This window comes from Phyllobates terribilis, unplaced genomic scaffold, assembly GCF_046119375.1.
Source record: "Phyllobates terribilis strain yellow unplaced genomic scaffold, ASM4611937v1 Scaffold_2__4_contigs__length_985480577, whole genome shotgun sequence".
Taxonomy (NCBI): domain Eukaryota; kingdom Metazoa; phylum Chordata; class Amphibia; order Anura; family Dendrobatidae; genus Phyllobates; species Phyllobates terribilis.
In genome coordinates, this window is record NW_027362762.1 from 582,085,720 (window position 1) to 582,100,555 (window position 14,836).

Genomic DNA, 14,836 nt, shown 5'->3' on the forward strand with positions numbered 1-14,836 from the left:
TAAAGTCGGCAATACCCTTAGTTGGTCAGGGATATGTTATGGCCACAATAGATTTACAGGATGCATACTTTCATGTCCCAATCCACCAGGCCCACAGACCGTTCCTGAGGTTCACAGTTTTTCAGAATCATGAAGTTCAACGGTACCAATTCAATGTACTTCCCTTTGGCATCTCGTCGGCCCCTCGAGTTTTCTCCAAACTCATGGTTGAAGTAGCGACCTATATTTGTCAACAAGGGATATGTATCGTCCCCTATCTAGACGATCTCTTTCTAATTGCACCGACTACCTCGGTTCTCAGAGATCATATCTCCGAGACCGTTCGAAACCTTCGGAGTCTAGGTTGGATCCCGAATTTAAAAAAATCTGAGCTGATTCCATCAACAAGTCGACAGTTTCTGGGTGTCACTCTAGATTCGGTGAAACAGATGTCCTTTCTACGAGAAGATAATCAGAAAAACCTTATGAAGAAAATATCATCATTTCGGGAACAACAGTCGCCTACCCTGAGAGCAGCCATGTCGATCCTGGGAAACATGACATCCTGTATCCCGTCTGTCTTATGGGCACAGGCCATAATTTCAGTTTTGAGATCTTCAAAGTACTTTTTCTCTGATATTGTGTATATTAGCCTATGTTAGGGCGCAGTCAGACAGCCGTATAAATTTTGATCAAGATCAGAATGCAGTGCACGGACTGGCTGGCGGCTCTCTCGACTCAAGCGTGACCGTGCCGTAGAAGTACATGAAGCGGTCATGCTCTGGTTGGGAGTAGTGTTGAGCCACCCCCGTAGTGTTCGGGTTCGGTTCGTCGAACACCGGGATGTTCGAGGAACTGTTCGTCGAACTGTTCGTCGAACTGTTCGTCGAACACCTTAGAACACCGTCGAACACCGTTAAAACCAATGGCAGGCAAACAAAAACACATAGAAACACATAGAAAACACCTGCAAAGGTGTCCAAAAGCTGACAAACTGCTCAGAAGACACTCTCTTTAAAAAAGCCGGCCGGCAAATTCAGCAGCGGCATACACCGGTACCCGACAATTTAGACAAGAAGGAATAGAGCATCACACACAGATTAGATAGATAGAAACATGTCAGTCACACATATAAGAAGCACAGTGACAGTGTTGATTACTGTACTTGTCATTTAGTGTAAAGGATTTATTAAAAAAAATATTAGTGTTTTCATGCACCGTCTCTTTAAAAAAGCCGGCCGGCAATTCAGCATCTGTACCCGACAATTTAGAACAGAAAGAATAGAGCTTCACACATAGATTAGATAGATAGAAACATGTCAGTCACATATATATGAAGTACAGTGATAGTGTTGGTTACTGTACTTGTCATTTAGTATTAAAATAAAGGATTTATTATTAAAAAAATTGGCGTGGGGTTCCCCTTACTTTTAGGCTCTAGCGGAGGTTAAGCAGACGGCTGGGGCAGATGTTTGAAGCCTGGGAAGGGGGTAATACCCACGGAGCTTCCCAGGCTACTAATATCAGCCCCCAGCTGAATACATAGCCTTTACTAGCTATTAAAATGGGGGACCCCCCAAAAAAAATGACGTGGGGTCCCCCCTAATTTAATAGCTAGCAAAGGCTAGGCAGACAGCTGGGGGCTGATATTAATAGCCCAGGAAGGGAGCCATGAATATTGGCCCCCTCCCAGGCTAGAAACACCAGCCGTCAGCCGCCCCAGAAATGGCGCATTCATAGGATGCGCCAATTCTGGCACTTAGCCTCGCTCTTCCACGCTGCCCTGGTGCGGTGGCAGGGGGTAATAGGGTTGGGGTTGATGTCAGCTTATAATGCCAGCTGACATCAAGCCCAGGTTAGTAATGGAGAGGCATCTATAAGACACCCCCATTACTAACCCCATAGTCAAAGTTAAAAAAAACACAAACACCCAGAATAAAGTCCTTTAATTGAAATAAAGACACAATCCTTTATTGTTCTAAATTAAACCATACTTACCATCACGCCCATTCCAGCTGAAGCCAACGATCTCCTGCAATAAAAGAAAAATAATAAAGCAACCTCATCCTTACCTTTCCATGGTTCCCACGACAGCTTCAGCTCTGCTACATCGAGATGACAGGCTGGACCGCAGCAGAACGCTGCCATCCAGCCTGTCATCCCGCAGACACTGAGAAGCGCAGGCTTGCTTGCGCTGCTCAGCGTCTCTCTGTGACGACATCCAGATGAGCAGAGTTCATGTCCAATGAACTCGGCTCACCTCATGCACGTCACTGACAGCGTGGGAAAATTCTCACGCTGAAGCGCTGATTGCAGGAGAATTTTCCCACGCTGTCAGTGACGTGCAGGAGGTGAGCTGAGTTCATTGGACATGAGCTCACCTCATGCACATCACTGACAGCGTGGGAGAATTCTCCTGCACTCAGCACTTCAGCGTGAGAATTTTCCCACGCTGTCAGTGACGTGCATGAGGTGAGCCGAGTTCATTGGACATGACCTCGGCTCATCTGGATGCCGTCACAGCGAGACAGTGAGGAGCGCAAGCATGCCTGCGCTTCTCAGTGTCTGCGGGATGACAGACTGGATGGCAGCGTTCTGCTGCGGTCCAGCCAGTCATCTCGATGTAGCAGAGCTGAAGCTGTCGTGGGAACCATGGAAAGGTAAGGATGAGGTTGGTTTATTTTTCTTTTATTGCAGGAGATCGTTGGCTTCAGCTGGAATGGGTGTGATGGTAAGTATGGTTTAATTTAGAACAATAAAGAATTGTGTCTCTATTTCAATTAAAGGACTTTATTCTGGGTGTTGTGTTTTTTTTAAATACTTTACTAGAAATTCATGGCGGTCATGTCTAATACTGGCGTGACCCCATGAATTTTGGGCTTGGGGCCAGCTGATAATACCAAGCTGGCCCTAACCCCTTTATTACCCAGTGAGCCACCGCACCAGGGCCCTGGATGAGTTGGGTACAGCGCCAGAAGATGGCGCTTCTATGAACGCGCCATTTTCTGGGGTGGCTGCGGACTGCAATTTGTAGCGGGGGGGGGGGGCCCAGAAAGCTTGGGTCTCCCTGCGCTGCAGATTCCAGCCCCCAGCTGCCTAGTTGTACCTGGCTGGACACAAAAATAGGGCGAAGCCCCACGTACTTTTTTTTTAATTATTTCATGAAATTCATGAAATAATTAAGAAAAAAAGGGCTTCCCTATATTGTTGTGTCCGGCCAGGTACAAATAGGCAGCTGGTGGATGGGGGCAGCCCGTTCCTGCCTGCTGTACCTGGCTGGACACAAATATAGTGCGAAGCCCCACTTCAATTTTTTTTAATTATTTCATGAAATTCATGAAATAATTAAGAAAAAAAGGGCTTCCCTATATTGTTGTGTCCGGCCAGGTACAAATAGGCAGCTGGTGGATGGGGGCAGCCCGTTCCTGCCTGCTGTACCTGGCTGGACACAAATATAGTGCGAAGCCCCACTTCAATTTTTTTAAATTATTTCAGGAAATTCATGAAATAATTTAAAAAAAATTGACGTGGGGCTTCGCACTATATTTGTGTCCAGCCAGGTACAGCAGGCAGCTGGGGGCTGGAATCCGCAGCGCAGGGAGGCCCAAGCTTTCTGGGCCACCCCCGCTGCAAATTGCAGTCCGCAGCCACCCCGGAAAATGGCGCGTTCATAGAAGCGCCATCTTCTGGCGCTGTACCCAACTCATCCAGGGCCCTGATGCGGTGGCTCACTGGGTAATAAAGGGGTTAGGGCCAGCTTGGCATTATCAGCTGGCCCTAAGCCCGAAATTCATGGGGTCACGCCAATATTAGACATGACCACCATGAATTTCTAGTAAAGTATTTAAAAAAAACACAACACCCAGAAAAAAGTCCTTTAATTGAAATAAACACACAATTCTTTATTGTTGTAAATTAAACCATACTTACCATCACGCCCATTCCAGCTGAAGCCAACGATCTCCTGAAATAAAAGAAAAATAATAAAGCAACATCATCCTTACCTTTCCATGGTTCCCATGACAGCTTCAGCTCTGCTACATCGAGATGACAGGCTGGACCGCAGCAGAACGCTGCCATCCAGCCTGTCATCCCGCAGACACTGAGAAGCGCAGGCTTGCTTGCGCTCCACAGTGTCTCTCTGTGAGGGCATCCAGATGAGCCGAGTTAATGTCCAATGAACTCGGCTCACCTCATGCACGTCACTGACAGCGTGGGAAAATTCTCCTGCACTCAGCGCTTCAGCGTGGGAGAATTCTCACACTGAAGCGCTGAGTGCAGGAGAATTCTCCCACGCTGTCAGTGACGTGCAGGAGGTGAGCTGAGTTCATTGGACATGAGCTCACCTTATGCACGTCACTGACAGCGTGGGAGAATTCTCCTGCACTCACCGCTTCAGCGTGAGAATTTTCCCACGCTGTCAGTGACGTGCATGAGGTGAGCCGAGTTCATTGGACATGACCTCGGCTCATCTGGATGCCGTCACAGCGAGACAGTGAGGAGCGCAAGCATGCCTGCGCTTCTCAGTGTCTGCGGGATGACAGACTGGATGGCAGCGTTCTGCTGCGGTCCAGCCAGTCATCTCGATGTAGCAGAGCTGAAGCTGTCCTGGGAACCATGGAAAGGTAAGGATGAGGTTGCTTTATTATTTTTCTTTTATTGCAGGAGATCGTTGGCTTCAGCTGGAATGGGCGTGACGGTAAGTATGGTTTAATTTAGAACAATAAAGGAATGTGTCTTTATTTCAATTAAAGGACTTTATTCTGGGTGTTGTGTTTTTTTTAACTTTGACTATGGGGTTAGTAATGGGGGTGTCTTATAGACGCCTCTCCATTACTAACCTGGGCTTGATGTCAGCTGGCATTATAAGCTGACATCAACCCCAACCCTATTACCCCCTGCCACCGCACCAGGGCAGCGTGGAAGAGCGAGGCTAAGTGCCAGAATTGGCGCATCCTATGAATGCGCCATTTCTGGGGCGGCTGACGGCTGGTGTTTCTAGCCTGGGAGGGGGCCAATATTCATGGCTCCCTTCCTGGGCTATTAATATCAGCCCCCAGCTGTCTGCCTAGCCTTTGCTAGCTATTAAATTAGGGGGGACCCCACGTCATTTTTTTTGGGGGGTCCCCCATTTTAATAGCTAGTAAAGGCTATGTATTCAGCTGGGGGCTGATATTAGTAGCCTGGGAAGCTCCGTGGGTATTACCCCCTTCCCAGGCTTCAAACATCTGCCCCAGCCGTCTGCTTAACCTCCGCTAGAGCCTAAAATTAAGGGGAACCCCACGCCAATTTTTTTAATAATAAATCCTTTATTTTAATACTAAATGACAAGTACAGTAACCAACACTATCACTGTACTTCATATATATGTGACTGACATGTTTCTATCTATCTAATCTATGTGTGAAGCTCTATTCTTTCTGTTATAAATTGTCGGGTACCGCTGCTGAATTGCCGGCCGGCTTTTTTAAAGAGACGGTGCATGAAAACACTATTATTTTTTTTGATAAATCCTTTACGCTAAATGACAAGTACAGTAAGCAGCACTTTCACTGTACTTCATATATATGTGGCTGACATGTTTATATCTATCTAATCTATGTGTGAAGCTCTATTCTTTCGGTTCTAAATTGTCGGGTACAGGTGTATGCCGCTGCTGAATTGCCGGCTTTTCATGTTTCACTGTTGGCACTGTTCCCATCGATTTGGGCAATCACTGTAATGCCACAACCACCATGGCTGTGGCATTACAGTGAGTGGCAGACAATCCCTGCATGATTGGTGCTCTAAATAGCGCCAGACATGCAGGACACGCTTTTGGTGCACGAACAGTTATCGAACATAACCTCGAACAGCCGAATTTTTTGCAAATCGTTCGGGTTCGTCGAACAACTCGAACACCGCCCAAAACAGCTCGAATTTGAGATTGGCGAACAGTTCTAGTCGAACACCGCTCATCTCTAGTTGGGAGTACCGCCGGCCAGTACATGAACTACGTTCTGACCTGTCAGATTTATACCGCCGTCAGACTTCACACTTATAGAAATTCAGTTTCCTGGTTGTGTAGCAGAGCTGACTAATTAGTAGAGATCAGCAAACCTGAAGTTTAAAAGTTCAGGGTTCGTACTGCATAGCTCCCAACCATCCCATTTTCGGCGGGACTGTCCCTCTTTGAGGGCTCAGTCCCGCATCCTGTCACGGCTCAGCTCTTCTCCCCGCTGTGGAGGGTGGTGGAGCACAGGTATTAGCCGGCAGCTGCAGCTGCCACGTGTGCCCGCTGTTAAAGAAAATGAATATTCACTCCTCCCCACGCCCATGGGAGTGGAGAGGAGTGAATATTCATTCTCCTTAATAGCGCACACTGTCAATCGCAGCCGCCAGCTTCATGCTGCGGCTACGCAATCCTGTGTGCCCGCTATTATAGAGAATAAATATTTGCTCTTTTCCATGGGCATGGATAAGAGTGAATATTCATTCTCTTTAGTAGTGGACACACAGGATCACGGAGCAGCAAAGGAGCTGCAGCCATTCTGACAGTGCGCGCTATTAAGGAGAATGACTATTCACTCCTCTCCACGCCCATAGTCCCGGCGTGGAGAGGAGTGAATATCCCCGCAGCTCACATCAGCGTCTGAAGGCACGTGGAAGTGAGTCATGCGTTGCTCAGATGCTGAGATCAGCTACTGACAGACAGGACGCAGCGCTGGAGCCAAGGGAAGGATTGTGATTAGAAGTGTTTATTTTTTTTCATGTGTGCAGTAATGGGGGGGCCCTTGCATTCCAGGATTGGGGATGAGGGGCCCATGCATACCAGGATTGGGGATGAGGGCCGTCAGCTGAATTCCACTCATTACCAGCACCCCTCTGACAACTCCTCCTGCCAGGGGAGAAAGAAATTGTAAATGGGCGTGGATTGGCATGTGGCCAAAATTTGCCGCGCTACGCTCGCCGCATGATCTGTCCCTCTTTCTCTTCTTCAAAAGTTGGGAGGTATGGTACTGAATAGTTAGTGTCTGGTGCTAAACACCAAACACTGACTTCTCCTGGAAGTCCTTTGCAGTGTTTGGAGTTCTAGGGGAATTCTGTTAGAGGGAGGATGGGGAGGGGGGATATTCCAGCTCAAAAGTTCGGGTCCTCATTGTTTTCAATGTGGTTCAAGTTCGGGTACAGTTCTGGTACCCGAACCGAACTTTGGAATAAAGTTTGGGTCGTGTACCAGAACTTGAACTTCCACGAGTCCGCTGATCCATATGGACTAGGTTTCATAAGACTCTGCAATCAAGAGACTGCTGGAGGAGGAAGCCCGGTCAGTGCTTCCTAATCTGTAAACATAAGGGCTGGCCCAGAATTGTGTATAAAATAAGGTAAACTTGGAACTAAGCCACATTAGTGGCTCTTTGGGGAGCTTAGTTGTATCTTTGCAGCTGCAGGGGTGGGAAGCTGGCTGTCTATCTCCTGCAAGATGCTTACTTTGCATTGAGACGTGCAGTGTAAAATATGGACTGCCAGGATGATTAAAGTCTATGGCAGTCCAAACCTAGTTAAAGGGGAATAATATTTACTTTACGTTCCCTTTCTGTTTAAAAAATGTGCAGATGTGAACATACCAAGACGACTCTTTTGATGTGTGTACAGTAGACGTCTATGGATACTGTAGAAGTACATGTCTGCATGTATTTTATGTACAGAAGTTTGTCTGACAGTCTTTTTATTTTCATGGTATAGGCAGCACATGCATGCAAGGCTGTTCCCATAATATAACTTTGAACCCTCTAGTACGTGGATGAGAGTAATTAATTGCAGTAAGGAAGGCAGTTTAGTATGTAGTGGATGGTATACGGTGTTTTATAAAGGCCGTTTTTTTCATTTAAATTAATCTGTATCATCTTTTTTATCTTTTCTTTTCCCTTGTGTTCTATCAAATTTTGGTAGATAAAAATAGTGGAAAGTCCTGCTGCACTGCTTACAGGAGAAGCGTCAGATCCTAACGCTAAGAAAGTAAAGTTGGAACTAAAGGAGAGAAGAGAAAAGAAACAGAAAGTGGATGAGGATGAAATTCAGAAAATGCAGTAAGTGGTCTTGTGATGCTGAATTAAGTCTTCAGACTTCGCACAGTGCAGTGATACTTAGATCTGTTGCACTTTTACTTACTTTCATTCACTTTTCCCTTATTAAGAATTTTGGTGTCCTCTTTCTCGGAAGAACAGCTAAATCGCTATGAGATGTACCGACGATCTGCATTCCCTAAAGCTGCCATAAAAAGGGTAAAATAGAACTCTGACTACTGGACATGTGTACATGATACATGAACGTTCTTTCACATCCTATATTCTTTAACCCCTTACCTACATGACTTTCTGGTACCTCATATGCGGGCTTGCAAGCAAAACCCACATATTTCCCAGCAGATGATGGGTAAATCATTCAGCCATCATCTGCCTCTAACAGGACTCTTCAAGCTCTGACAGCAAAATTTAACATGTGCAGGCAGGAGGTTGCATCATTTCACGCACCCATCGACGCCCCCGAGATGTGATCCTAGAGCAGCCAATGGGTTGCTATGACAGCTGGGGGACTGCTGAAGACCCCCATGCCGGTCATTATGATACTCTTGTGAAAGCTAGCGTTCATAGGAGGAGATTGTGATTTTCACTATACCTAGCAGTGCAGGTGCACCAGCACTGCTATGTATAGTACAAGCAATCAGACGATAGCAGCTTCGAGTCCCCCTAAGGAGACTAACAAATGGAGTAAAAAGTGAGAATTTTTTTTTTCTCTTTTGGAAAATATGAAATAAAACAAAAGCTCAAATCACCCCCCATTTGTCCCATTGAAGATAAATCGGTTAAAACACATATTTGGTATTGCTGCATTCGTAAAAGTCTCATTGTTCAAAATATAAAATAAATTAATCTGATTGGTAAACGGCCTAACAAGAAAAAAAATCAAAACACCACAATTACGTTTTTTTGACCTTTGCAATATTGCAATAAAATGGAATAACAGGTGACCAAAATTGTATCAATAAAAACATCAACACAGGGTGTAGAAAATAAACCCTCACACAGTACACTATTCTGAAAACTTAAAACGTTATGCGTCTCGGAAAATGGCGACAAAAGCTAAATATTTTATTTTACAAATGAACGATTTTTTTTTTATTTCATTAAAAAAAAAATGTTGGGTATCTGTAATTGTACTGACCTAGAGAATCATATTTCCAGGTCAGTTTTACCATATAGTGAGCATGGTAAATTAAAAAAAAAAATTCCTCAAAACAATTGTAGAGTTGCAATTTCAAAACACATGGATTTTTGAAATGGTGTCATTCAAAAGTACATGTTCTCCTGCATAAAAAAGCTCTCATACGACTAGGTGGATGGAAAAATTAAAAACTTATGGCTCTTGGAATAAGGGGAGGAAAAATTAAAACTAGAAAACCTGAAAGTAGCCTCCTTTATGAATGGGGTTAAAAGGAACCTGTCAAACTTTTATGCTCAGCCACCCCCAACCATTTATGACTATTTAGACCTTTCAAAGGGGTACTTCGGGAGATAAAAAAAATGTTGTACTCTTCCTGCCATCATACACTATAAAGATGAGATGGTCAGGGCACTTCTATTATTTTTATAACCCCTGCAATTCCATGTGACAGATTCTGCTCCTGACCCCTCACCCCTCCTTTCTGTGTCATTACATTATACTCAAGTGTTCATCACCCCCATGTAAAGAGCCTCTAGACCCTGCTGTCCTCAGGCAGAGGAGACACCCTGTAATCCAGAGTTATAAAGTTACAGGGGTCAGGACACTACCAAGTTGATATGGGGGAGGGGGCGTTGGCCATGGCAGTACTGAATAATAAACCAACTGCCTCTGCTCCCTGTATGGCAGGATACATTATGGACAGTCATGGTCGTACAGCAAAGGATTGCAGCATGTATTTGCATCTTCTTGTTGACATGACTACTACTAGAATGGAGCACGTCCCCTGTTCTTGGACTAAATACAGACAGATATCCTGGGGCTGGAGCTCTGAACAGCCTGGAGCAGCTACGCCCCTGCTATTATCAGGCTGGTTGTTCCTTACAAGAGGGGGATCAACACTTGTGTGTGATGTAATGACACCGACTGGAGGGGTCAGGAGCAGATTCTGTCACATGGCATTGCAAGGGTTATAAAAATAATAAAAGCACACTGACCATCTGATCTTTATAGTGTATGAGGGCAGGAAGAGTACAAACATTTCTTATCTCTCCGGAGTACCCCTCTAAGACTAAGTTCCCACAATGAGTATTTGGTACATATTTTTGCTGCACAGAAAACAAAGCCTATTATATTTTAACAAAGTGAATGGCATGCAATAAAATTGCATATTCAAATTGAAAGTAATCTAATTGATCTAAGTGATGCAGACTATCTGCAACACCAAATACTCATCATGGGAACGAAGTTGAAAAGATAAGACCATAATTCTCTTTATGACCGTTAAAGCACATATCGTTTTGAAGTTCCAATGCTGAATATCTGGATGTGCATTGGGGCATGAATTCAGTAACATAAACATTAAATATATTTAGCATGTTTTGGGTATTTACTACCTTTGTCATGCCAAGATTATACATTCTTGGTTGTGGACATTAGAACATCCCTAATACGTAAATTAGGTCTTTCATTGGAAACTTTCTTATTCCAAGTTCGTATTTAAAACTCCTTTTTTTTTGGCCAAAATATATTACAAAAAGCCAAATACAAATTCTAGGGTTCTTTCATTGCAAAATTTTGTCTCAGCCACACAGACACCTCTGGTTGTAAATGGGTTAATGGCTGCTGATATGTTTTCTTCATAGCCTGCCTAATGTTTTATTATATACCCATAATCTTTTTATTTTTTTTATTTTTTTGGGCAGATTAGTTTTTCTCACTATTTTTATGATTATTTTTCTTTATACAGCTTATTCAGTCCATTACTGGCTGCTCTGTCTCCCAGAATGTTGTCATTGCCATGTCTGGTATTGCCAAAGTTTTTGTGGGAGAGGTTGTAGAAGAAGGTAAGATCGTATTATTTGTCTTTCTTGTGTACTAAGGGTTTATTTCATGAAAAAATTGTTAATACTGTGAAAAATGGAGGATTCACTTATCTCTATGGCACTCTGTACACAAACATGAAAATACATAAACCCCTGCATATATGTAAATTGGCTTGATTACATGTGTTTGTGAGTAAACACACTCTGAGAAATTCATTGACTTGTGAACCAAGTGTATCATCAAAAAATAACTTAATATGATTTCCTCCATTTATTCCGGTTAAAAAAATTGTCTAATAAGTAAAAACTAGAAAGGTTGATATCTCAGATATATTACTGCAATTCAAAAGATAACTGCAAAAAGTGAGAGGTATATTAAGACATAGCTTTTACTAAATTTTCTAATAAAATGAATGCCATAATACATTGTCACGAAGAGGGATCTTAAAATGCACAAGAAATGTGGAGGCTAAACAATCCAACCACAGCGCATCACTTCTGTTGTGCTGAACCGCATGCTCTGTCACTTCTGTGACTCTGTTATTGTGGACGCAGCCACATAATAATCAGGGTGAAGCACAAATGCTGTGTTTCTACAGACCTAGTCATCTGGGGTTCAACACGGCTGTCATGAATACACCATCGCCCATCATGTTCTCATGTAGATTAAGTAACGGAGACAGAACACCAATGGCAAACTCGGTGTTATAACTCAATTTTTACATGGGTTGTTATTGGCAGATAAATGGTGTATCCTAATTAATAATCATGATCACCATTATGCTTGCAGAGAAAAGAGGGGAAGGAAGTTTTTATATATCTGCATCAGAATGTACATGTTTGATGAATAAGAAAAAAAGAAACGGGAAGGGCAGCCCCTATGTGCTGGTGATTTTTTTTTTTTTTTTTTAGCCCCATAGCCAAAAATTCCCAGTCCTTGATAAACCTTTTAAAGGGAGGTCACTCTGTGACTCACATCACAGCGTGCACTGTGAATATTATCTGGTGCCAGTGATGAGACCTAGTGGTCATGTGACCGCAAGGATGCATTATGCTTACTTCCTGCCACACTTCAACTAGACGTCCGTGGCCTCGCTCAACTCACTGGTATGAGCGAGGCCATTTCAAGTCTGATGTGGCATATTCCATTCCTGGAAGTATGCATATCGCAAACATGCAGTCACATGACTGCTCAGTCTCGCTGCCAGGGCCGAAGAATCCTCACAGTAGCATGACTGCAAACTTTTGTGCTGTGCCTGGACAACCCCTTTAAATATTGTAATGCTACTTTGACTTTTAGGTTGTTTGCAGTTGCATAACCCATAGTAACAACTACTTCATTTTTATTTATTTTTGCTCTTTTTAGCTTTGGATGTATGTGAAAAGTGGGGGGAAAGCCCTCCACTGCAACCTCGGCACATGAGGGAAGCTCTTAGGCGACTGAAGACCAAGGGGCAGATCCCAGATTCTAAATACAAGAAGATCTTGTTCAACTAGTATTGTAAGCCATTTTTCATCAGGAATCTGTGGACATTCCAATTAATAAAGACTGAAAGGAGGTCTTTGAAATGGTGCAAACCTGGATGTAATCTTGTGACTGTTCTATGTCTTGGTGAATGGAATTATCTTTTTTTCCCATTATTTATTCTAAGTATTTGTAAAGTGGCATTTACCCTGCAAAATGATTGTGAATGAGCATTGTTAAATGCTTGTTTTACAATGGCAACCTGTTTACAAGGCAAGACAAATCACAAAAGATCATTGTTCTCAGTTCTGCACTGTGCTTTGTAAACGGGACTCTCACTGCTGCGAACTATGACCGGCTTTTTGAATTGAGCTATTTAGTGTAATTCCCTCAGTATACATGGTTTACTTTGGTCTGCTTGTGTAAACAAGCATTTAAAGAACATATTTAAACGTATTGTACAGCCGGTCAGTCCTGTGTAATACACAGATGTGCACCTCATCTGTCTTTTTCTGCACCTACTCCTACTTTTGGCAACTGCTGATGCAAAATACTTACCAACAACTTTGATATGAAAGTGTCTACTATGTCTTAGTGTCCGGCTCCTGTAGGCGTACACTCCCGAAAATGATGCATGTCAGAGCGCATGTTCGCTCTGCTGGCACCATTATAGTCTATGGTCCCATCTGCGCATACGTCTGAACCCCGTTTTTCGGGACTGGGAGGGGGTGTTTGTATGTGTGCCCCATCTGGACCCACAAATGCAATGTGAAAGCACCCTTATGGTTTAGTGAGCTGATCATGCATGCTGACAATGCTGCTCCTTTAACAGTAGAGACATTTGTCTAGAGCAGTGGCTCTTCAGGCTGTAACCCATCCTAAAATGTGTGCCCTTGACCATTTTTATCATATTCTCTGAGGACCCCCTTGAAGGTGTTATGCAAAGATAAACCTAAGCAAAGGTTTACCTAGCAGTTGCATAAAAACAACCCACAAATGCTGGTATTCCACTGATTAGATCAAACTGCGAAGAGTCAAGTATTGTGGAATGTTTTTAACATTAAAGTGGTATTCCCATCTCCAAGATCCTATCCCAATGTGTAGTAGGTGTAATAATAATATTAGAAAATACCTCCAATTAGAAATGTAGTATAGTATTTTTGATTCACTGTGCCACTTCCTCATGTGCAGGCAATACAGGACCTTGGGTAACCACGGTTATGATCACTAGCAACTAGCTAACAGTCACTTTATCAGTGGATGTAACCATGGACACCTAAGGTCCTGCAATGCCTGCACATGAGGAAAGAGACATAACGAATCAAAAAAACTATACTACATTTCTAATTGTAGGTATTTTCTAATATTATTATTATTTATTATTATTATTATTATTATTATTACACCTACTACATATTGGGATAGGATCTTGGAGATGGGAATACCCCTTTAAGATGACCTGCAACCTATGACTAGTGCATTTTGTTTTTTTAATTTTTTTTGTTTCACTCACTTTACTTTAAATAAAAAATAATTTGAAGAAAAAAATAATTGTGAGCAAACGTTTTCAGCTAGACTGTTGAAGAAAGTAAAGGCTATGGATACCTTTTGACATGGAAAAAATAATTTTACATATGTTAACTTTAGTTCATATAATTGCAGATGGAAAGTTGCTGCTATCTTCACGCTTTTTCAGATTCCTTGATACGCAATTTTCAGCATGATCCAAGTTTCAGAATTTTCTCTTCTAGATGTGAGGCTTGCGTGTATCCAGGATACTGTTTGTTTTGTTTTTTGTTTTTTTTCTAGTCTGTCATTGGGGAACACAGAGACTTTGGGTTATAACTCTGAACGTAGCTAAAACGGGATTGTATTTTTAGAAATTTTGCATATGTACTACAGACGACATATACTACACTGTTTCTTATAATTATCAGAGAAATAGGCTTCCTTCCTCACATATCAGACACTTCTTCCCTTCCCCCCACATCCTGAACTCACCATACACTGTGAAAAAGCAGTGAAAGTACCGGATATAAGACCAGACAACTGCAGGTGTCATGTAACACAACCACTTATCCTCTATAGAGAGCAGAACAAGGAGTATACGTTTCCCTGACCAGGAGGTTTCTATTCTTTTCATTTTGAAATGCTATCTTGAAGATTTTTCCCATTGTAAGATGGCCGGACAATATGTATCATCGAGGTTTGTAGCTTCGGTGCATGGAATGGCAGATTAAATGGAGGCCACATGTCTCATCCAGTATCTGTAACTGGAGGTGTGGAGACCTCCATTGTATTTGCTAAAGGACACTGACCTGACCGGTTGAACCCGCACTACTAGAAGGACTATTTGTTTTCTATT

General features: G+C 43.0%; 1 protein-coding gene across 1 annotated transcript in view; it reads left to right on the forward strand.

Annotated features, from left to right (window-relative positions):
- The window catches only part of TAF11 (TATA-box binding protein associated factor 11), a 42,007-nt gene extending 29,423 nt beyond the window's left edge, over positions 1-12,584 (forward strand). Inside the window, exons 2-5 of the mRNA XM_073666426.1 lie at positions 7,912-8,048; positions 8,156-8,243; positions 10,931-11,027; positions 12,373-12,584. Coding sequence (XP_073522527.1) covers positions 7,912-8,048; positions 8,156-8,243; positions 10,931-11,027; positions 12,373-12,503 — 453 coding nt within the window. The 3' untranslated portion in view covers positions 12,504-12,584. The remainder of the gene's footprint in view (positions 1-7,911; positions 8,049-8,155; positions 8,244-10,930; positions 11,028-12,372) is intronic.
- The last annotated feature ends 2,252 nt before the right edge of the window (positions 12,585-14,836 follow it).